Source organism: Panthera pardus, unplaced genomic scaffold (assembly GCF_024362965.1).
Source record: "Panthera pardus isolate Hobbes unplaced genomic scaffold, ASM2436296v1 HiC_scaffold_27, whole genome shotgun sequence".
Taxonomy (NCBI): Eukaryota; Metazoa; Chordata; class Mammalia; order Carnivora; family Felidae; genus Panthera; species Panthera pardus.
In genome coordinates, this window is record NW_026526843.1 from 63,178,244 (window position 1) to 63,203,581 (window position 25,338).

At 36.7% G+C, this 25,338-nt stretch overlaps 1 protein-coding gene across 8 annotated transcripts in view; it reads left to right on the forward strand.

Annotated features, from left to right (window-relative positions):
• Window positions 1–25,338, forward strand: part of ATRX (ATRX chromatin remodeler) — a 308,093-nt gene that overhangs the window by 629 nt on the left and 282,126 nt on the right. For 4 of the 8 annotated variants that reach the window (XM_019436158.2, XM_053891475.1, XM_053891476.1 and 1 more), the window contains exon 2: window positions 6,856–6,917. The exons of 1 other annotated variant lie outside the window; for it this stretch is intronic. In XM_019436158.2, coding sequence (XP_019291703.1) covers window positions 6,862–6,917 — 56 coding nt within the window. In that variant the 5' untranslated portion in view covers window positions 6,856–6,861. Of the gene's footprint in view, window positions 1–236; window positions 346–6,855; window positions 6,918–25,338 lie in introns of all 8 variants that reach the window. 3 more of the 8 variants (XM_019436157.2, XM_019436156.2, XM_053891478.1) reach the window with 3 other exon arrangements.

Here is a 25,338-nt window from a genome sequence, read left to right on the forward strand (position 1 = left end):
AAACTGCGTGGGGAAGGAGAGGGGTTGGGAGGAGGGGGGAGTGGGAAGAGGGGGAGGGGCGAGCGGGCGGGAGGATGTGAGATTCTGGGAGGACTTAGTGGTGTTTGGATAGCAGGATACGGGAAATACCCTGGCTTTGCGGAATTTTTTTTTCTGCAGCCCCTGGGGACAAGCTCTTTTTTGTGGGGGTGAACGGGTGGGTCTTGCTAGGTTTTTACATTCCTTCTCTACTCCAGATCCTGAAGGGTATCCTTGGATTTATCTCTAGGCAAGAGGATACTAACGCAGGGTTTTGCTTCCAGAGGACCTCAGTATACTTTTTGTGAAGTCCGGCTTTAATGAGTGGTAAGGCAGACCTCAAATGTTTCTCCACTTTCTGGGCAAATTTCGAGCAAAAGTAATTAGACCCTACGTTTTAAAAATTTATTCCGTGAGGAATGGGGAGTAGGTTAATGTGGGTCGATGGGAAGTAAGATTTATTCCAAGGGAAACTGTGCCTGGCAGGCTCCTTTTAACAATCAAGCATGTTTATTAGTTTGAGCTTGTTTTTCTCTTGTGCTTCTGATTTGCCTCTTGATAGTGTCTAAAAATATGGGTTGTTAATATGACATGTATACCACTTTTACACAGGTGGCTGGCTTGCTTTGCAGGCTGTTTGACATCTGACTTTTCATTCCTCGTGAATTAAGTAATTTTTCTGTTCTTAAATATATTCTTGGTGCCTAGTGGCAAAATAAACTACAGGGGGCATGGATCAGAATTGCATTGGTAATTGGCAAAATGTGCCTTTGAGTATTATGATGGTATACATTTTTAGAGCACTTTACCTAGCATGTAGAATTTGGGAATGAGCCTGTGATATTGTCTATTTTTGTACATTAACACACAGTAGATAGAATATGTTTTCCTTCCCTTGAGAAAAAAAATACACTTTAGTTCTTATCAGATCCCTAGCTGTGTAAAGATTTTAACCTGTTTCTGAATTTGTGTTAATTGGTCCAACTACAGTAAACCTTTATTTATAGGGTATTGGGTACATAAGAGGTACCCAATACAACTTATTGGCTGGTTATTAGGTGCTCATGTTCATATATAGGAAGGGTATACCTTGTAATTAAATATAATCTCTGTATTTTACTGAAAGTCTCATAAAAGGAGACTTCATTCATTTTATGCCAGGGTCAATTTTTTTCTCTTGTCTTGAATTTTTGTAGATCTTGGTGGTAAGAGTAATAATTGTAACTAAAATTGAGTGCTTATTGTTTATCTTCATCTGTATAATCTTAATTCTCAAAACAACCCTATGGGATAGGTACTTGGTGTTCCTCATTTTACAGAAGAGTAGGAAACTGAGGCATAGGGAGATCAAAGAACTTGACTAAAGATGTACAGCTTGTAATTGGTGGAGCTAGAATTGAACCTAGTTTTGACTCCAGAACTTACGTTCTTAACCACAAAGCATTAATGCCCCCTTGACCTGCCATGTCTAATGTGATTATGATCGTTTTAATTTAGCCCAAGTATTACAGTGGAAGAAGTTCATTTTAGCTGCTGTTGTGGTCATTTGTCGTAGGTCTTTAAGTTTGTAGCTGTTAATAGTATTTTGCCTTTTATGTACAGATGAGATAGTGAGAATAACTGAAACATTGAATTCCAGGAGAGTCCCTTGTAAAAGAAAACCCCTTGTAAAGAACCACATACATTAATGTTAATATAAAAATGTATGATGCTTTCTGATTATTTACTGTGAAAGAGCTCTAAGTGGGTGTTGAGAACTGTCTCAGGCTGAAGTGTCATTCATCCCAAGTCATAATCATAGTCAAAGGATAATCGGACAGGTAGTGCTTGATTCAGTTTAACCCACAATACTGAATCACTCTTGATTCTCTTCTAATGTGAGATAGAAATAATATGAGCAATTTTATACATAATTGTTAGTTTTATTTTACGTAATAGTTCCAGATTTTTCTTTTTTCTTTTATTTTTTAAAAAATTTACATCCAAATTAGATTTTCTCTTCTTTTTAAAGATTATTTATTTTGAGAGAGATGGGGGAGGAGCACAGAGAGAGGTAGAGAGAGAATCCCAAGCAGGCTCCACACTGACAGTGGAGCCTGATGCAGGCTGCGCTAGAACTCTTGAACTGTGAGATCATGACCTGAGCTGAAATCAAGAGTTGGATGCTTAACCGATGGAGTAACCCAGGTGCCCCTCCACAGATTTTTCCTTTATTAGAACTTTTGTTGAGCACTTAAAGTAGGAACAAAGATTAGTTCTAATTTTTACTAGTGTTTATAAAAAAAAGATGTTATCTATGATTCTGTGGTGAAAAAAATAGCTGAAAGGCAAGAAGGAACAAAAATAAACTGATGACCTGAATCATACACTGAAAAATCAGTGTCTCAGTCCTTAAAGGTTTTGTTATTGTTTTTAAAGGGCTTTTTGTTATGTATTTTATTTTAAATGAGATCGGTTTGTTTCTTGAAATATTTGTCATTATGAAAGATCAGCTTCTGATTGACAGATGAAATTTATTTTTGGATAAAGGTCTTAGAGATTTGATGGAACTTGTCATTCTAATCCTTATGGCAGCTGATTACTTGAAAAGTTGACAGCAGTATAACATTATTAGTCTTAAGTTTTATTTCATTTTATTTTTTAGTTTATTTATTTGTTTTTAAGTAAGCTCTATGCCTAGAGTGGGGCTTGAACCCAGGATCAAGAGTCGTGTGCTCCACAGCTGAGCCAGCCAAGCACACCATGGTCTTAAATTCTATTTTTTAAAAAATAATTAATTTTTAAATATTTGTTTATTTTGAGAGAGAATGTGAGCGAGCAAGGGAAGGGCAGAGAGAGAGAATCCCAAGTAGGCTCAGCACTGACAGTGGGGCTTGATCTCACGAACTGTGAGATCATGACCTGAGCCAAAATCAAGAGTTGGATACTCAACCACCTGAGCCCCCCGCCCCCCCCAACCCTCCATGGTCTTAAATTTTAAAAAGCAGAAGTTGTTGAAATGGAGAGATGCTGGGAAAATGTCATAGGAAGTATCTTTTAGGACAGTAATTCACAATGAATTGCATACTAACTTAATTTTTGAAAAATGTTATCTGTGAAATATTTGCATTCCCACCAAGTGGAAAGTGTTAAGCCAGGCTGTGGAGGGGGAGTACATGCACATTTTATAAAAGGTTTTGAAAGCATTTAAATACCAGTTGTTTGGTTATGTTGCTGATTGGGATGAAAAGAAAGACATTTGTGACTTTAATTTTGATCGTGCCAGTTCTCATTACTGGCAACCCTTGGTATAGTTGGCCATCAGCTTTCAGTTGTATATTGTATTTCTAGAGATAAGATAAATGTAGTACTTAAAGAAATTTTTATATAGATACAGGTGTGTGAAACAATTTTCTGCAAGAAAGTGTGTGTATTTATGTGTCTGTTTCACTTTTGGAGTCTGAATACATTTATGGATTGTATCAGACAGTTCTTGGATTTACATGAAGTCCTTTCCTCCAGACCTGGAGTTTTCCTGAGCTTTGGCAAACGCTGTTCAAACAGTTTAAGCCAATTGAAAATGATGTTTAGATCTTCTTTTAGGAATGTTGGATATAATAGGACAGTAAAAGGAGCATCTAGGTAGGATTTCTCTGTACCTGTATGCTAATGTTTGTCTTATGATTTGCTTAATAGCTAACATGCAAGCTATTTATCCTCCATTTTTCCATCTGTAAAATGGGAATAAGTTTAATAAATATTGATAAAGCCTGTAGTTGTTCTGGAGGAAGTAACATGGTTAGAACATTGGTTCTTAAAAGGCAATAAACTAAAGGTATGTGTGGTCTTTGTTAATTTATAACTGTTGAGACTCTATAGAGGTCCTAAAATTAAAAGTTTGAGAACTACTAGTGTTAGGAATGAAAACTGAACTCTGAGCCAAATCTGGGTTTTCTAAGTATAGATCTTTTTGCCTAACTGATTATAGGACCTTGGAAAAATTTATACTTTCTAGGCTTGTGTTTTGTCATTTGTAAAATGAACCTGTACTAGATGTTCTATAAGGTTATTAAAAAAAAAAAAAGGGGCACCTGGCTGGCTCAATTGGTAGAGCATGATGAGACTCTTTTTTTTTTTTTAGTGTTTATTTTTATTTTTGGAGGGGGGAGAGGGAGAGAGAGAGAGAGAGAGAAAGAGAGGGACAGTCAGTCAGTGTGAGTGGGCGAGGGGCAGAGAGAGAGGGAGACAGAGAATCCAAAGCAGGCTCCAGGCTCTGAGCTGTCAGCACAGAGCCCGCCGTGGCGTGGGGCCCAAACTCGCCAACTGCGAGATCATGACCTGAGCCGAAGTCAGACGCTTAACCGACTGAGCCACCCAGGTGCCCCGAGCATGAGACTCTTGATCTCGGGATTGTGAGTTTGAGCCCCACATTGAGCGTAGAGTTTAAAAAGAAACAAAAAAATGTTCCTGCTTATGTGAATGTCAGTCATTTTTTTTTTTCTTATCTTACTTTGGGAGATAAGAAGGGTAGTGATGAAGGGAAGTTTCTTTACCATGTATGCATATCTTTTTTTGCCTTAGAACTTACATGTTAGGATACAGGTGTTTTGTTGATAATAAAATCTGTAATGGTGTCATGTACATATATTTGTTGGAACATTGGAAAGGAAACACTTTTTGCTGAGAAGTTTGTCAGTGATTATTGTTGCCCAGGACATGTTCTATTTTGAAAGATTATTATATCCAGTGTATTATATTTCTGCCCTTTTATAATTGGGGATGATACTTTTGAAAAGACCTTTATTAGTTTTGGCCAATTGTGCTTTTTGCCCTGAGAAAAGGTTTTGTGAATTGGGTGCTGTAGCCACTGTTTTCAGATCATGTCTCTTGAGACTTTGTCTTTCAGCTTTGGCTTGAAGTAGCCATTCTTGGTATCTGTAGTCCAGCTTTCTTGGTAACTGTTCTATACAATATTTGTTTAAGAAATTATTGTTATGGCAGTGGTGTTCACATGTTTATATCTTATATTCCATATTTTGAGAGAATGCTTTCTTAGTAGATCAAATACTTGAGTATCAACTAGGGGCCAGGCACTGTGCTAGGGTATGCAAAAGTTAGTAAGACAAAATTCCCACCTCCTTAAGGAATTCTTAATCTAATGAGGGAGATATCAAGTAAATAGGTATAAAACAGTGCTAAAGTGGGGGTATATTGGTTTTACTGAGTATAAGAAATGAAGGAAGGCCTCATTTTTGGGATATCTAGGATTTACAGAGGAAATGGTATTTGTAGTGAGTCTTAAAGATGAGTTAGAAATTAAGGGTTGTCTGTGAAAAAGGGCTGCCCAGGCAGAGAGATAAGTTTGGTTAAAAGGTTAGTCTTATTTTCCATATAGCAGAGGAAATAAGACATATACACAAATAGTTTTGAAGTAGGATATAAAGTGATAAATGCTGCATTTGGTAAAAACTAAGTTCAGAGTAGGAAGATATTTCTGATGAGGTCCAGGGAAGGCTTTATAGAGAAAGCATTTGAATCTGGCCCTTGGAGGATGGGAGGGTGGATAGTTTTGACAAAGAATACTAGGGGAGATTCCAGATGTGAGATATAGCAGCTTGAGCAAAGGATTGTTGTATATGTTAGTGTTTTCTATTTAGAAGCAGGTAAACTTAGAATTTTTAACTCAATTCCTGGACAAATATTGTATAACTTTTGTGCAATTAGTATGTTTTTCCCCAGATTTATTGAGATATAATTAATATGTAACATTGTGTAGTTTAAGGTGTACAATGTGATATTTTGATAATTGTATATATTTTGAAATGTTTACCTCAAAATAAGGTTAGTTAACACCTTCACCGTACATAACCATTTTTTTTGTTGTGGTGGTGAGAACTTTCAAGATCTAGTCTCTAGCAACTTTCAGTTATATAATACAGTATAGTTACCTTTAGTCACCATGCTGTATATTACATGTCCAAAACTTATTCATCTTCTAGTGTAATTTGTATGTTAACTTTTGTGGTTTGATGATCTTAGAAAAGTCACATGTGCCCTTGTAAATGAGCCTGATAATTTCAGTTCAAAAGAGCTGTCAAAGTATTTTCCGCTTTCCTTAACAATTATATAGAATGTAATGCACAGATTTTGATTGACTATGGTTGTTCAAATCTATCCTTAGTTGTCTTTATTTTGGTCATTTAAAGTGCTCAGTTGACTTTTGGGTAATACTTGATTTATAAAGTCCAAAATAAAAAAATAATTTATATTCATGTAATACTGTATTTGGTATTTTGCTTATTTGAAGTATATTCATATTTTGATTTATTTGATAGCATTCTAAATATAGTTCTGCTATAATGTTTGTTTTGAAAATGTGTGTATGTCTCAACAAGGTTGATAAATCAGGTAACAATTTGAGCATAAGACAAAATTTTTATTTTCTTATGCAGGATTTTGCCTGCAAGGTCAGGGATCAGCAAATCATGACCACCAACTAGTGGCCTGTTTTTGTAAATAAAATTCTTTTGGAACATACTTAAGCCCATTTGTTTATATTTTCTGTGGCTACTTTTGTACCACAATCTCAGAGTGGAATAGTTGCAACAAAGACCTAATGGTCCACAAAGCCTAAAATAGTTTCTATCTGGTCCTTTATGGAAAGAATTTTCCCTAAGTGAACTATACCCAGCTGAACTGAAGTGTGTTAAATACATGCATATACATGCACATACCTCTTACCTCAAACATCTGTTGGCTAGCTTAGTTCACCCCTTGTGTTATGAGCCACTCCCATCCACATCTGTTGTTACAGTTTTCCATCCGATTTCAGATAACCCTCCTTCCATCATTTCACAGTAATTCATGAGCTGCAGCCCTTCTGATGTGCTTCCACAAGCAAACTTCAGGTCTTTTTCAAGGTAAAGTGCTGTATTTATTATTGTATTTGTATATTTCTTAATCACTTAATGTGTAAACTGTGTAAAATTGTGCTATCATTTTAATCAGGTTTCTTTTAAAAAATGTGTCATTGATGAAATTTTTTGAGTGTTGTGCTTTTTAAAAAATGTTTATTTTTTTTGAGAGAGATGCAGAGGACGGGGGAGAGGGAGAGAGAGAGAGAATCCCAAGCAGGCTCTGGGCTGTCAGGGATGAGCCCGATGTCGGACTCGAACCCATGAACTCTGAGATCCCTACCGGAGCTGAAATCAAGAGTCAGGTGCCCAACTGACTGAGCCACCCAGGCATGTGAATGTTTTGCTTCTAACCCCATTTTCCCTATGAGTCGTGTGGTGTTCATTGCACAATTTTCCATAACCTGGTGATTTTTAGGAACTGATGTTAACGTGATTTCTGAACTGAATGTAATCGTCATCCTGCAAGAAGTACTAATTCATTCACAAATATTTCTTGGACTCTGTGAATATTTAATGAATTAGTGGACACAAAGCACTTAGGTTAGTGTCTAGGACATACTAATTACTCAAATACTAATTATTACTGATTACTATTACCATGTGCCAAGAACTGTTTAAAGTACTGCTTAGGTGAATAAGACTAACACCTTCTCCCCATGAAACTTACATTATACTTCAAAAAATCTGTATTAATATACATTTTGGCTAGTAACTTAGTCCTACTCCCATAAAAGATATTTTTGTGTTATTATAAATAATATTTTAAAAATATCCAGAGATCAAAGACATTTACTTAAAGCAACTTTCTAGTCACTGTCTCACTGATCTCATGTAATATTTGAATGATTTTTAAAATGTTTTTAAAGTAACCTCAGGAGATCTACCTTCAAGGAGACAGAGGATAATCTTTTTACTATATTTCAAAATAAAAAGTTAAAAATTATAGATTTAGACTTAATTTGCAAAAATTGTATATAGATTCTCATAGATCCTTCACTCAAATTTATCAAATAGTAATATTTTACATCTGCTTTATCATTCTCTCTATGTTATTTTTCTGAGTCATTTGAGATTAAGTTGCAGACATGATGCTCCTTTACCCCTGAATACTTCAATATGTATTTCCCCCAAATAGGAATATTCTCTATAACCTCATTATAGTTAGCAAAATTAGAGATTAACATTGATACAGTAGTATTTCTACTCTACAGACCTTATTCATGTTTTGCCAGTTGCTTCATAATGTCCTTTATAGTGAAAGACAAAAGTTTATTTTTTTTCTGGCCCTGCATCCAATTCTGGAACATGCATTGCATTTCATTGTCATGTGTCTTTAATCTTTTTTACTCTGGAGCACTGTACCTTGCTTTTATCCCCTTATGTATTTTTGAAGAATACGGAACAGTTAATTTGGGTTTGTCTGATATTTCCTTGTGATCATGTATTTTGCTAGAAACACTGTGAAGTCATGTGTCTTTCTCAGCACATTTTATCAGGAAGCACATGATATCTTTACTCTTACTATATTTTAAAATGTTTTTTCTAATTTTTTTTAAGTTTATTTATTTATTGAGAGACAGAGAGAGAGTGTGTGTGAATGGGATAGGGAAAGAGAGAGAAGGGAGAGAGAATCCCAAGCAGGCTCCTCACTGTCAGTGCAGAGCCCCATATGGGGCTCCAACTGTGAGATCATGACCTGAACCAAGATTAAGAGTCAGATGCTTAACCAATTGAGCCACCCAGGTACCCCTAAAATGCTTTTTCTTTTAATACTAAGATTATCACTCCTTGCCATTTAATTTAGATATTTGAAGCTAGGTTTGGTTAATTTCTATAGTGTTGGGGAGAATTTGCTGACCTCTTACTGTTTTTTTCTTTTCCCCTTTCCACCTTCCTTATATACCCCCAAAATTCAAAACCACAGAACACCCTATTTGTGCATTTTCATTGTGTGTTCTGAGTGCTAAACAGAGAATCAAGAGTGAATGTTTCATATTAAAGTGACTGCACCTGTTACTTGTTAAGTATATGAAATAATATATTTCTTTCGAAGGCCGACTATATATAGTGCATCTGACATAGCTTACTGAATATCTCATTTTAGAGACAGGAAGATACTGGAGGGTAAAATGACTTCAGGTGTTGTTTTTAAAAAATTTTTAATGTTTATTTTACTTTTGAGAGAAAGAGAGCACGAGCAGGGTAGGGGAAGAGAGAGAGGGAGACACAGAATCTGAAGCAGGCTCCAGGCTCTGAGCTGTCAGCACACAGCCCGATGTGGAGCTTGAACCCACGAGCTGTGAGATCATGACCTGAGCTTAAGTCAGACGCTTAACCGACTGAGCCACCCAGGAGCCCCATCAGGTTTTTTTTTTTTTTTTTTTTTTAATGCTTAACCAATCACCACTCTTTTAAGGAATCTCTGAGCAGATTATTTTCATTAAAATTTTTTTAATGTTTATTTTAGAGAGAGAGACAGAGTGCAGAATACAAGCAAGGGAGGGGTAGAGAGAGAGGGAGACACAGAATCCAAAGCATGCTCCAGGCTCTGAGCTGTCAGCACAGAGCCTGATGCCGGGATGGAACTCACGAACCATGAGATCATGACCTGAGCTGAAGTCAGACACTTAACCGACTGAGCCAACCAGGCACCCCTAGATTATTTTCATTTTAATAAGTATTTATTACAAGGCAGTTTGTTTTTTCCACATGGGAAAAAGAGACAAACCCAGACCAGTTTCCTCCTTTGAGGAGCTTACAGTTCAGTAGAGATTACTTTGAGTTTTAAACAAGGAACTAGAAGCAGAATGTGTTGCTTATTATAAGAGAAGTAAAAGAAAATTCAGTGGAAGAGATGTGTTAAGATTGGAAATTCACGTGTGAATTATCTTGCAGAGAGCTTTGAATGCTATGCTTAGGAGTTTCGTACTTTATAAACATGGGAAGACTTTGAATATTTTGAGCATGGGGTGACATATTTGAGTCTATACTCAATTATGCCAATTATTGGTCATACTGAGAAGATAGAACAGTCCTTTAGACAAGGAATATATTTAAGAGAATATAGGCATATATGTCCAACTCCCGTTCCCCTTAAAAATATAGTAGCATGTGCTAAGTACAGTTGAGTGCTACTGACACATATGGTGTATGAACATAGTGGTTTTACTTGAATCAGGGGTAGAATTAACTTTGATAAAAGATGGAATTTCAAGGCAGGAAAGGATGACTTTTTGGAACTTCTTCTTCCCCATTCCAATAGATATTAAAAGATTTAGGGGCGCCTGGGTGGTTCAGTTAAGCGTCCGACTTCAGCTCAGGTCATGATCTCATGGCTCATGGGTTCGAGCGCCACATTGGGCTCTGTGCTGACAGCTCAGAGCCTAAAGCCTGCTTCAGATTCTGTGTTTCGCTCTCTCTACCCCTTCCCCAGTTTGCACTCTGTCTCTCTGTATTTTCTCAAAAATAAATAAACATTAAAAAAATTAAAAAAAAAGATTTAAATAACTTGTGTTCCTAAATACTGCCACCTACTTATTAGCGTATTATGATTTGTCTCTGACATCTGAATTCTAAGCAATTACCTGACTATTTTGGAAGGGAGCTAGGGTTACCTGCCTGGTTTGAAGGATGAGTTGTGGAAACAGGTGCTGTTTTCTGGCTCTAAAATCTAAATGTCTTAAAATTGTATTTTTTTTTCTGCAGGGAAAGAGAACCCTAGTTCTCACCTGAAGACTCTTTTCTTATTTCTCCTTACAATAGGAATAAAACTTTTTGCTTCACTTTCTTGCTCTTGCCACATTCTTTGCCTCTTGTCTCCATTTGAAGAATGCCTTTGCGTAAAGATGGGGTGTGATATGTTGTTGGAATGAACTGTGTTTAATAAAGCAGGTATCAGTGTGTCAAGTAAGTTGAAACGTTTTTTGAAGGTTTTAGTACTTTGGCCCACATGAAAATGGTGACGTTTTTTGCAATTTAATTTTTAATTAGAGTATTACATAGAGACCACTATTCAAAGACCACATAATAAAAAACGCAGACCTTATTCACATATTGCTGCTTTATTACAAATTTATAATTTATTTCCATTAGAGCATTTATACCTTGATATTAAAAAAATAGACTGGAATGTTATTAGTCCTCCATTGTTTCTTAAATATTTTAGAAAGCTTGACATTTTCATACAGAGTCTGAATAGTGTTTATTTGCCTAAGTAGGTGCTGTTGATACTGAGCGTAATAAAACCAGAAAAATTGAGATTCTGCCCTTAAGTGCTTTTTAGACTAAAAATAAATAACACAAGACAAGAAAATAATTAATAAATCACAGAAATATATTTTCCTGGCAACAAATCTGGCATATAAGGAGATAGCTTATTCATGTATACCTATGAACTTTCAAAACAGATTTTAGAGATTTTTCATATGCTGGAAGGGAGAATGGTAATGGACAGATGTTACTGCTACCAGCCTTGTTATTTGTATTGTTCTTTTCTGTTTTTTTTTTCATGTCTTTTCTGTTGCGATAAAATACACTTAATATAAAATTTAGCATTTTAACCACTTTAAAGTGCACAATTCAGTGGCATTAAGTACATTAAATGTATTTACAAAGTTGTGCAACCATCATTGTTGCTATCTAATTTTGGGATGTTTCCTTTACCTCAAAAAGAATCCCTGTATCTCCCAGTGTTCTGCATCATTATGCAACCATTACCTCTGTCCAATTCCAGAACTTTTCCATCATCTCAAACTGAAACTTCATTGTACCCATTAAACAATAACTTTCCATTCCCCTCTCCCCTAAGTCCCTGGTAACTACCATTTCACTTTCTGTCTCTGATCTTAACTATTCTAGATACTCCTATATAAGTGGAATTGTATTTGTGTTTAGCTTATTTTATATAGCATAATGTCTTCAAGGTTCTTCCATTTTGTAGCATGTGTCAGAATTTCATCCCTTTTTAAGGCTGAATACTATTCCATTCACTATGCATATATGCACCACATTTAATTTATCCATTCATCTGTTGATGGACATTTGGGCTGTTTTCATCTTGGCTACTGTGCATAATGTTTCTGTAAACATTGATGTACAAATGTCTATTTGAGTCTCTACTTTCAGTTCTTTTGGATATGTACCTAGAAGTGAAATTCTAGCTTTAATCTCTTGATGAACCACTAAACTGTTTTCCAGAGTGGCCATACTATTTTACATTCCCACTTGTGTTGTAGAAGGGTAACAATTTTTTTTAAGTTTATTTATTTATTTTGAGAGAGAGAGAGTGAGCGTGTGCACAAGTGGGGGAGACGGGGAGAGAGAGAGGGAGAGGGAGAGAGAAAGAAAGAAAGAAAGAAAGAAAGAAAGAGAAAGAAAATCCCAAGCGGGCTCCTCACTGTCAGTGTGGAGCCTGTTGTGGGGCTCAAAGCAACAAACCTGTGAGATCATGACCTGAGCCTAAGTTGGACAGTTAACTGACTGAGCCACCCAGATGCCCTTATTATTATTTTTTAAAGGAGCTACCTGCCCTTTCTTTTTTAAAAAAAAAATTATTTATTTTGAGAGAGACAGAGACAGCACAAGTTGGGGAGGGGCAGAGAGAGGAAGAGAGAGAGAATCCCAAGCAGGCTCCGCATTGCCAGTGCAGAGCCCCATGTGGGGCTTAAACCCATGAAGCCATGAGATCAATACCTGAGCTGAAACCAAGGGTTGGATGCTTAACAGATTTAGCACCCAGGCACCCCTCTTTTATCTTTTAGAAAAATGAGTTCATACAGTTTATTTTATTTTAGAATTAAGTTAATTTAAAAAATTTAGTTGACTCTGTCAACTATACTGAAATTAAAAAAAAATTAGTTGACAAATAAGAAACTAAAATGAAGTAGATTAAGAGGTACAAACTTCCAGTTATAAAATAAATAAGTCATGGAGATGCAAAGTACAGCATAGAGAATATCATCAATAAGATGGTAATCTTGGGGCACCTGGGTGGCTCAGTCGGTTGAGTGGCCGACTTCGGCTCAGGTCATGATCTCATGGTCCGTGAGTTTGAGCCCCGCGTCAGGCTCTGTGCTGACTGCTCAGAGCCTGGAGCCTGTTTCAGATTCTGTGTCTCCCTCTCTCTCTGCCCCTCCCGTGTTCATGCTCTGTCTCTCTTTGTCTCAAAAATAAATAAATGTTAAAAAAAAAATTAAAAAAAAAGATAGTAATCTTGTTTGGTGACAGATGGTGACTACACTTAACCATGGCAAGCACTGAGTAATGTATAGAATTGTTGAATCATGTTGTACACCTGAAATTAAGATTAAACACTGCATATACCCTGTACTTCAGCATTTTATGTTTTTTCTTTATAATAGCCATACTAACAGTTGTGGAGTGTTACCTCATTGTAGTTTTTATTTGCATTTCCCTGATGACTAGTGATGTAAAGTCTCTTTTCATGTGTTTATTGGCCATTTGTATATCTTCTTTGGAAAAATGTCTATTGATCTTTTGCCCAATTTTAAATTGGGTTTTTTTTGTTTGTTTAGTTGTATGAATCTTAAAAATTCTGGATATTGGGGTGCCTGGGTGGCTCAGTCGGTTAAGCGGCCGACTTCGGCTCAGGTCATGATCTCTCGGTCCGTGAGTTCGAGCCCTGCGTCGGGCTCTGTGCTGACAGCTCAGAGCCTGGAGCCTGTTTCAGATTCTGTGTCTCCCTCTCTCTGACCCTCCCCTGTTCATGCTCTGTCTCTCACTGTCTCAAAAATAAATAAAACGTTAAAAAAAATTCTGGATATTAACCCCTTATCAGATATACGATTTGTGATTATTTTTCCCATTCTTTGGTTGTCTTTTCACTGTTTTGGTAGTGCATGAAAGTTTTCAGTTTGGATGCAGTCCAGGTTACCTGCTTTTTCTTTTGTTTCATGAGTATTTTAGTGCCATCCAAGAAATTATTGCCAAATCTGAAGTCATGAAGATTTATCCCCCTATTTTCTTCTAAGAATGTATAGTTTTAGCTCATATTTAGGTCTTTGATCCAGTTTGAATTAATTGTTTTAAAGATTTTTTTAAGTAATCTCTACACCCAACGTGGGGCTCAAACTCTGAACCCCAAGATCAAGAGTCACATGCTTCACCAACTGAGCCAGCCAGGCACCCCTGGAATTAATTTTTGTGTATGGTGTAAGATAGGTTCCAACTTCATTCTTTTGAATGCGGATATCTAGTTTTCTTGGCACAATTTGTTGAAGAGACTGTTATTTCTCCATTTGGTGGTCTTGGCACCCTTGTCTGTCAGTTGACTGTGGATGTATGGATTATTTCTGGGCTTTCTGTTCTATTCCATTGGTCTATATGTCTATCCTTATGCCAGTACCACCTGTTTTGATTACTTGAGCTTTGTAGCAAGTTTTGAAATTGGGATGTGAGAATGTCCCAAATTTGTCCTCCTTTTTCAAGATTGGTTTGGCTGTTTGGGGTCCCTTTAATTTCCATTTGAAATTTAGGATTGACTTTTTGATTTTTGCAAGTAGTGGCCATTGCAGCTTTTTTTAAAAGTTTGTTTATTTTGAGAGGGGGAGGGGCAGAGAGAGGGAGGGATGGAGGGATGGAGGGAGGGAGGGAAGAAGAGAGAAAGAGGGGGAGAGAAAGAATCCCAAGAAGGCTCTGTGCTGTCAGCATGGAGCCTGACACAGGGCTCAATCCACGAACTGTGAGATCATGACCTGAACCTAAATCAAGAGTTGGACACTCAACAGACTGTGACACCCAGGTGCCCCCGCTGTTGTGGTTTTTTTTTTTTTTTTTTGATAAGAATTATTTTATTTTTATTTTTATTTTTTAATTAATTTATTTTTTAATTTCCATCCAAGTTAGCATATAGTGCAACAATGATTTCAGGAGTAGATTCCTTAATGCCTGTAACCCATTTAGTCCATCCCTCCTCCCACAACTCCTCCAGCAACCCTCTGTTCTCTATATTTAAGAGCCTCTTATGTTTTGTCCCCCTACTATTTTTATATTATTTTTGCTTCCTTTATGTTTATCTGTTTTGTATCTTAAATTCCTCATATGAGTGAAGTCATATGGCATTTGTTGTTCTCTGACTAATTTCGTTTAGCCTGATACCCTCTAGTTCCATCCACGTAGCTATAAATGGCAAGATTTCATTCATTTTGATTGCTGAGTAATACTCCATTGTATATGTATACCACATCTTCTTTATCCATTCATCCGTTGATGGATATGTGGACTGTTTCCATACTTGGGCTATTGTCATTAGCACTGCTATAAAAATTGGGGTGCATGTGCCCCTTGGAAACAGCACACTTGGATAAATACCTAGGAGTGCAATTGCTGGGTCATAGGTTAGTTCTATTTTTAACTTTTTGAGGAACCTCCATACTGTCTTCCAGAGTGGCTGCACCAGTTTGTATTCCCATCAGCAGTGCAACAGAGATACTCTTTCTCTGCATTCTTGCCAACATCTGTTGTTGCCTGAATTGTTAATGTTAACCATTCTGACAGGTGTGAGGTGGTATCTCATTGTGGTTTTGATTTGTATTTCCCTGATGATGAGTGATGTTTAGTGTTTTATGTGTCTGTTCACCATCTGGATGTCTTCTTAGGAGAAGTGTCTATTCAGAATGTCTTTTGCCCATTTCTTCCCTGGATGATTTGTTTTTTGGGTGTTGAGTTTGATAAGTTCTTTATAGACTTTGGCTACTAACCCTTTATTTGATATTTCATTTGCAAATATCTTCTCCTATTCTGTCGGTTGCCTTTTAGTTTTGCTTATTGTTTCCTTCGCTCTGCAGAATCTTTTTATTTTGATGAGGTCCCAATAGTTCATTTTTGCTTTTGTTTCCCTTGCCTCCAGAGACGTGTTGAGTGAGAAGTTGCTGTGTCCAAGGTCAAAGGGGCTTTTCCTGCTTTCTCCTCGAGGATTTTGATGGCTTCCTGTCTTACATTGAGGTCTTTCATCCATTTTGAGTTTATTTTTGTGTATGGTGTAAGAAAGTGGTCCAGGTTCATTCTTCTGCATGTCGCTGTCCAGTTTTCCCACCACCACTTGCTGAAGAGACTGTCTTTATTCCATTTGCTATTCTTTCCTGCTTTGTTAAAGATTAGTTGGCCATATGTTTGTGGGTCCATTTTGGGGTTCTCTATTCTGTTCCATTGATTTGAGGTCTGTTTTTATGCCAGTACCATACTGTCTTGATGATTACAGCTTGGTAATACAACTTGAAGTCCAGGATTGTGATTCTTCCAGCTTTGGTTTTCTTTTTCAAGATTGTTTTGGCTATTTAGGGTCTTTTCTGGTTTCATACAAATTTTAAGATTGTTTGTTCTAGCTCTGTGAAGATGCTGTGTTATTTTGATAGGGATTGTATTGAATATGTAGATTGCTTTGGCTAGTATCAACATTTTAACAATATTTGTTTTTCCAACCTAGGAACATGGAATATTGTTCCATTTTTTTGTGTCTTCAATTTCTTTCATCAATTTCATCAGCTTCAATTTCTTTCATAGTTTTCAGTGTATAGATTTTTCATCTCTTTGGTTAGGTTTATTCGTAGGTATTTTATGGTTTTTGGTGCAATTGTAAATGGGATCGATTCCTTGATTTCTCTTTCTGTTGTTTCATTATTGGTGTATAGGAATGCAACCGATTGCTGTGCATTGATTTTATATCCTTCAACTTGGCTAAATTCATGGATCAGTTCTAGCAGTTTTTTGGTGGAATCTTTTGGGTGTGTTGCAGATTAATAGAGATTACATTTGAGCTGTATATCATTTTGAGGAGTATTGCTTTCAACAGTATTAAATCTTTTACTCCATGAACATGGGATATCATTCTCTTTAATTGAAATTGTTTCATTTCATTTCATTTCATTTCATTTCATTCATTTCTGTTCATTTCATTTCATTTCATTTCATTTATAATCTCTACACCCAATGTGGGGCTCAAACTCACAACCCCATGATCAAGAGTTGGAAGCTCTTCTGACTGAGCCAGTGAAGCGCCCCTGGAATTGTTTAATTTCTTTAAGCAATATTTTTTAATGATCATTGTACAAGTTTTGAGTCTCTTTGATTAAATTATTCCTATATATTTTATTCTTTTTGATGCTGTTGTAAACTGGAAGTGTTTTTTTTTTTAACTGGGAAGTATTTTCTTAATATCCTCTCTGCGTTGTTCATTGCTAATGTATAGGAATATAACTGCTTTCTGTGTACTGATCTTACATCTTGCAGTTGTGCTGAATTCATTTATTATCTCTAATAGTTTTCTGTGGATTCTTTTGGATTTTCTATGTATAAGATCACATCATCTACAAACTACTTCATCCTTTGTTGTTTTAATCTTTTTTTCTTCTTTTTCTTTTCTATTGAATAGAAATGGCAAAAACAAGCATACTTGTTTTTAATCTTAGGTTGTAATCTAGCTTTTTCACTATTAAATGTGATGTTAGCTGTGGGTTTTTCATGAATACCCTTTATCCAGTTGAGGAAGTTCCTTTCTCTTTGTAGTTTTCTGAGTGATTTTATTGTGAAAGTGTGCTGAATTTTGTCAGATGCTTTTTCTGTGTCAGTTTAGATGATTATGTGATTTTTACCCTTTTATTCTGTTTTATGTGGTATTTTACATTCATTTATTTTTGTGTCATACTTTTCATTCCTGGGATAAATCACATTTGGTCATTGGTGTATAATTTTTTGATGAGTTATTGAATTCTGTTTGCTAGCATTTTGTTTAGGATTTTTACATTATTAACTAGTATTTTGTTTAGGATTTTCACATCAGTAGTCATAAGGGATATTGGCCTGTGGTTTTCTTTTTTTGTGATGTGTTTGTCTGACTGTGATATTAGGGTAATGATGGCTTTGTAGAATGAGTTAAGTGTTCCCTACTCTTCTGTTTTTTGGAGAGTTTGAGAGGTGATAATTATTCATTAAATGTTTGGTAGAATTTACCAGTGAAGCCAGTGGTCTTGGGTTTTTCTTTTTTGGGATGTTTTTGATTATCAGCTAAGTAAAGAGATTGAGTAGTTATAAATCAAAAAAAAAAAGAAAGAAAAATGTAGTGTTGGTATTTACCTAATGTGGTTACTTTTCCTATTGTTCTTTGTTTTATGATATAGCTCCAAGTTATACTGTGGCATCTTTTTATTTCACCCTGATGGAGTCCCTTTAGCATTTCTTGTAGTGCAGGTATACTAGCAATGCATTTCCTCAGCTTTTGATTTTTGACATAATTCTTCATTTTTCAAGGATGTACTTGCTAGATATAGAATTCTTGGTTGACCTTTTTTCCCCAGCACTTCAAATATGTCATCTCACTGTTCTCTGGTTTCCATTGTGTTCGACTATTTAAAAAAATTTTTTTTACATTTATTTATTTTTGATAGAGAAAGAGAGAGACAGAACACAAGTGGGCGAGGGGCAGAGAGAGAAGGAGACACAGAATCCAAAGCAGGCTCCAGGCTCTGAGCTGTCAGCACAGGGCCCGACATGGGGCTTGAACTCACGAACTGTGAGATCATGACCTGAGCCGAAGTCAGCTGCTTACCTGACTGAGCCACCCAGGTGCCCTGATTCTTGGTATTTAAAGCAGGAGTAAAGTGGGCAAATGTACAAAGTTGTATGTTTTTTCAAGTAGATTATCAGAGTGATATATTTTAAACTGTTAGCTGCTTTCTCAGATTAGACATGGAGTCAGATGAACTGAAACTGGTCTCTTAGAGTAGTTCTGTGTCCTTAGAAAAGGAAGATACTTGAAGATTTAAAATGCTAAAAATATTTTTTGTAACTTTTATTTTTTTCAAATGTTTATTTTATTTATTTTTGAGGGGACATGTATGTGATCAGGAGAGGGGCAGAGAGAGAGAGGGAGAGAGAGAATCCCAAACAGCTTTTCACTGTTAGCACAGAGCCCAACGTGGGGCTTGAACTCACCAACCATGAGATCATGACCTGAGCTGAAATCAAGAGACGGATGCTTAACCGACTGAGCCACCCTGGCGCCCCCATCCCTTTATTTAAAAAACAAAATATATGGTTAAATACATATTATAAAATTTGTCATTTTAACTCCTTTAAGTGTATATTTCAGTAGCGTTAAATACATTTCCATTGTTATGTAACCAGTCTCTGTAATATTTTCATCTTGAAAACCTGAAACTCTATACCCATTAAATAACAACTCCCCATTTTTCCTAGCATCCCTTTATTTGTAATCAATGTCTATATTTAAAGTGGGTTTCTTGGAGATAAATGACACCCTGATAATATGACACCCTGTTTTAGTTGGTATATTCATCATTCACATTTAAAGTGAAATTTGATATAGAGTTGGATTAATATGTACCATGCTTGCATTTGTTTCCTTTTTCAACTTCCCCCTTTCACCTTTGGTTTTAATTGAACATTTAAAAGATATTTATTTTTCCGAGAGAGAGAGACAGAGAGAGACAGAGAGAGTGAGAGCAAGCAGGGGAGGGGGAGAGAGAGAATCCGAAGCAGGCTCTGTACTGTCAGCCTGAAGCAGGGCTGGATCTCACAAACCATGAAATCATGACCTGAGTCTAAACCAAGAGTTGGGTCCACTTTTAAATAATACTACAGTTTTCCCCTACTATCTTAAAGAAGAGTGTTCTTATGAAACCTTTTATAAGCTGAAATAGCTTACCATGAAGAAGCAATTACCATTAATTTGTATGGAAAAAATTTAAGGCATTCCCAGACCCCCCAAAAAACCCTCTTTTTAGGCTTTTCCTGATACCTTAGGACACACCTTACTAATGGATTCACAAGATGAATTGAGATAAATCGCAAATTCTTGGAAACACAGTTGAAAGATAGAGGCTGGGTGTAGTTCCCAGGGAAGGAGCTTGGTAGTGCTACTATTGCTGCTCAGCGTGTGTACTGTCTCTGTAATAACAGCTTGCTGCAGAACAAAGGTTAAATGCTGTTTTCACTTTTTGCTTTTTTCTGTAAGAGTCAAAATCCTCTTTGAATTTCTTTTGATTAGTTAAAACAAATATTAATGTAGGTCTTTCATAAAAGTGAAGTAGCATGACACTAACATTAGAAAAGTGGGGGATACCTGTATATCACTTCACAAGTAGTATAGGTACCTTGTAACAGTGTTCTTGATTCCTTTTCCTTTTTAAAAATATAATTAATTGTCAAATTGGCTTACGTACAACACCCAGTGCTCATCCCAGCAAGTGCCCTCCTAAATGCTCATCACCCATTTTCCCTCTCCTCAGTTTGTTTTCTGTATTTAAGAGTCTCTTGTGGTTTGCCTCCCTCCCTCTCTGTTTCTAACTTTTTTTTCCCCTTCCCTTCCCCCATGGTTTTCTGTTCAGTTTCTCAAGATCCACATATGAGTGAAAACATATCTGTCCTTCTTTGACTGACTTATTTCACTCAGCATAATAACTTCCAGTTCCATCCACGTTGCTGCAAATGGCATGATTTCATTCTTTCTCATTGCCAAGTAGTATGCCATTGTATATATAAACCACATCTTCTTTATCCATTCATCAGTTGATGGACATTTAGGCTCTTTCCATAATTTGGCTATTGTTGAAAGCACAGCTATAAATGTTGGGGTACATGTGTCCCTGTGCATCAGCACTCCTCTATCCCTTGAATAAATTCCTAGTAGTGCTATTGCTTGTTCATAGGGTAGTTCTACTTTTAACTTTTTGAGGAACCTCGACACTGCTTTCCATAGCGACTGCACCAGTTTGCATTCCTACCAACAGTGCAAGAGGTTCCTGTTTCTCCACATCCTCGCCAGCATGTGTTGTTTCCTGAGTTCATTTTAGCCACTCTGACTGGTGTGAGGTGGTATCTCAGTGTGGCGTTGATTTGTATTTCCCTGATGATGAGTGATGTTGGCCATCTTTTCTTGTGTCTGTTGGCCATCTGGATCTCTTCTTTGGAGAAGTTTCTATTCATGTCTTCTGCCCATTTCTTCACTGGATTATTTGTTTTTAGGGTGTGGAGTTTGGTGAGTTCTTTATAGGTTTTGGATACTAGTGCGTTATCCAATATGTCATTTGCAAATATCTTTTCCCATTCCATTGGTTGCCTTTTAGTTGTGTTGATTGTTTCCTTTGCAGTGCAGAAGCATTTTATCTTGATGAGGTCCCAATAGTTCATTTTTGCTTTTGATTCAGTTGCCTTTGGAGCTGTGTTGAGTAAGAAATTGCTGCGGATGAGGTGAAAGAGGTTGTTGCCTGCTTTCTCCTCTAGGGTTTTGATGGTTTCCTGTCTCACATTTAGGTCTTTAATCCATTTTGAGTTTATTTTTGTGAGTGGTGTAAGAAAGTGGTCTAGTTTCATTCTTCTGCATGTTGCTGTCCAGTTCCCCCAGCACCATGTGCTGAAGAGACTGTCTTTTTTCCATTGGATTCTCTTTCCTGCTTTGTCAAAGATTAGTTGGCCATACATCTGTGGGTTCAATTCTGGGTTCTTTATTCTATTCCATTGGTTTATGTGTCTGTTTTTGTGCCAACACCATGCTGTCTTGATGATGACAGCTTTGTAGTAGAGGCTAAAGTCTGGGATCGTGATGCCTCCTGCTTTGGTTTTCTTCTTTAATATTACCTTGGCTCTTTGGGGTCTTTTGTGGTTCCATACAAATTTTAGGATTGTTTGTTCTAGTTTTGAGAAGAATGCTGATGCAGTTTTGATTGGGATTGCATTGAATGTGTAGCTTGCTCTGGGTAGTATTGACATTTTAACAATATTTATTCTTCCAGTCCATGAGCATGGAATGTTTTTCCATTTCTTTGTGTCTTCTTCAATTTCCTTCATAAGCTTTCTATAGTTTTCAGCATACAGATCTTTTACATCTTTGGTTAGGTTTATTCATAAGTATTTTATGGTTCTTGGTGCAATTGTAAATGGGATCAATTTCTTTGTTTCTCTTTCTGTGACTTCATTATTAGTGTATGAGAATGCAACTGATTTCTGTACATTGATTTGTACCCTGTGACTTTGCTGAATCCAGCTCTTTTGGTGAGTCTTTCAGGTTTTCCATGCAGAATATCGTGTCTCCGAAAAGTGAAAATTTGACTTCTTTGCCAATTTTGATGCCTTTTATTTCATTTTGTTGTCTGATTGCCAATGCTGGGACTTCCAACACTATGTTAAACAACAGTGATGAGAGTGGGCATCCCTGTCGTGTTCCTGATCTCAGGGGGAAAGCTCTCAGTTTTTCCCCATTGAGGAAGATATTAGCTGGGGGCTTTTCATATATGGCTTTTATGATGTTTAAGTATGTTCCTTTTATCACAGCTTTCTTGAGGGTTTTTTTTTAAAACACTATTTTAATGTTTTTATTTATTTATTTATTTTTGAGACAGAGGGAGACAGAGCACGAGTGGCAAAGGGGCAGAGAGAGAGGGAGACACAGAATCTGAAACAGGCTCCAGGCTCTGAGCAGTCAGCACAGAGCCCAACGCAGGGCTCAAACTCATGAACTGTGAGATCATGACCTCAGCCGAAGTTGGGCGCTTAACTGACTGAGCCACCCATGCTCCCCTTGAGGATTTTTATTAAGAAAGGATGTTGTATTTTGTCACATGCTTTTTCTGCATCTATTGACAGGATCATATGGTTCTTATCTTTTCTTTTATTAATGTGATGTATCACACTGATTGATTTGTGAATATTGAACCAACCCTGCAGCCCGGGAATGAATCCCACTTGATCATGGTGAATAATTATTTTTATATGCTGTTGAATTCATTTTGCTAGTATCTTGTTGAGAATTTTTGCATCCATATTCATCAGAGATATTGTCCTGTAGTTCTCCTTTTTTGTGGGGTCTCTGTCTAGTTTGGGAATCAAGGTAATGCTGGCTTCATAGAATGAGCCTAGAAGTTTTCCTTCCCTATTTTTTGGAACAGCTTGTGAAGGATAGGTATTAACTCTGCTTTAAATGTCTGGTAGCATTCCCCAGGGAAGCCATCTGGTCTAGGATGCTTATTTGTTGCGGGATTTTTGATAACTGATTAAATTTCTTCACTAGTTATGGATCTATTCAAATTTTCTATTTCTTCCCATTTTAGTTTTGGTAGTGTGTCAGTGTTTAGGAATTTGTCCATTTCTTCCAGGTTGAGCAGTTTGTTGGCATACAATTTTTCATAGTATTCTCTGATAATTGCTTGTATTTCTGATGGATTGGGTGTGATAAATCCATTTTCATTTGTGATTTTATCTATTTGGGTCCTCTTTCCTTTTTGAGAAGCCTGGCTTGAGGTTTATCAATTTGGTTTATTTTTTCAAAAAACCAATTCTTGGTTTCATTGATCTGCTCTACAGTTTTTTTTAGATTCTATTTTATTTCTGCTCTTATCTTTATTTCTCTTCTGCTGGGTTTGGGGTATCTTTGCTGTTCTGCTTCTATTTCCTTTAGGTGTGCTGTTAGATTTTGTCTTTGGGATTTTTCTTGTTTCTTGAGATAGGCCTGGATTGCAGTGTATTTTCCTCTCAGGACTGCCTTCGCTGCATCCGAAAGCATTTGGATTGTTGTGTTTTCATTTTCATATGTTCCCATATTTTTAAAAAATTTCTTCTTTAGTTACCTGGTTGACCCATTTGTTCTTTAGTAGGATGTTCTTTAACCTTCATGCTTTTGGAGGTTTTGCAGACTTTTCCTGTGGTTGATTTCAAGTTTCATAGCATTGTGTTCTGACAGTGTGCATGGTATGGTCCCAATTATTTTATATTTATTGAGGGATTTTTTGTGACCCAGTATGTGATCTATCATGGAGAGTCTTCCATGTGCACTCAAGAAGAATGTGTATTCTGCTTCTTTAGGATGAAAAGTTCTAAATATATCTGTCAAGTCCGTCTCATCCAGTGTATCATTCAGGGCCATTGGTTCTTTACTGATTTTCTGTCTAGATGATCTGTCCATTGTTGTAAATGGAGTTTTAATATCCCTGCATTTACCACATTCTTTCCAATAAGATTTCTTATTTTTGTGATTGTTTTATATGTTTGGGTGCTACCGAATTTGGTGCATAAACATTTATAATTGTTAGCTATTCTTGATGGATAAACCCTGTAATTATTATATAATGCCCTTCTTCAACTCTTGTTATAGCCTTTAGTTTAAAATCTAGTTTGTCTTATATAAGAATGGCTACTCCAGCTTTCTTTTGACTTCCAGTAGCATGGTAGATAGTTCTCCATCCCCTCACTTTCAATCTGAAGGTGTCCTCAGTTCTAAAATGGGTCTCTTGTAGACAGCAAATAAATGGGTCTTATTTTTTTATCCATTCTGATACCCTGTGTGTTTTGATTGGAGCATTTAGTCCATTTACATTCAATGTTATTATTGAAAGATAAGGGTTTAGATTCATTGTGTTCTCTGTAGGTTTCATGCTTGTAGTGATGTCTCTGGTCCTTTGTGGTCTTTGCAACAGAGTCCCTCTTAGGATCTCTTGTAGGGCTGGTTTAGTGGTGACGAATTCCTTCAATTTTTGTTTGTTTGGGAAAACCTTTATCTGTTACTTTTCTGAACCACAGGTTTGCTGGATAAAGGATTCTTGGCTGCATATTTTTCCTATTCAGCACAAAGAAAATTTCCTGCCACTCCTTTTTGGCCTGCCAAGTTTCAGTTGTTAGGTCTGCTACTACTCTTATGTGTCTACCCTTGGAGATTAAAGCCTGTTTATCCCTAACTGCTTTCAGAATTCTCTGTCTTTGTATTTTGCTAGTTTCACTATGATATGTAATGCAAAGGATTGATTCAAGTTACATCTGAAGGGAGTTCTCTGTGCATCCTGGATTTCAGTGTCTGTTTCCTTCCCCAGATTGGGGAAGTTCTCAGCTAGATTTGTTCAAGTACACCTTGGCCCTTTCTCTCTCTCTTCATCTGGAACTCCTATGATACGTATATTGTTCCCTTGCATCGAATCACTTAGTTGTCTAATTCTCCCCTCGTGATCCAGAATTTTTTATCTTTTTGTCAGCTTCATCTTTTTCCATAAATTTCTCTTCTGTTTCACGTATTCCTCCCTCTGCTTCTTTAGTAGTCACTGTCACCACCTCTACTTTATTTTGCACCTCATTTACAGCATTTTTTAATTCATTATGACAATTTTTTATTTCCTTGATCTCTGCAGCAGTAGATTCTCTGCTGTCTTCTATGCTTTTTTCAAGCCCAGCAATTAGTCTTATTACTATTATTCTAAATTCTTGTTCAATTATATTGTTTATATGTGTTTTGATCAATTCTTTAGCTGTCATTTCTTCCTGGAATTTCTTTTGAGGAGCATTCTTCTGTTTTGTCATTTTGGCTAGTTTGCTGTCCCTTATGTGTTTTAAAAGCTTGTTATGTGCCTGCCCCTGTGAGCATTACTATATTAAAGAGGGGTCATACACTGTCCGGGGCTGGCCCTTCAGG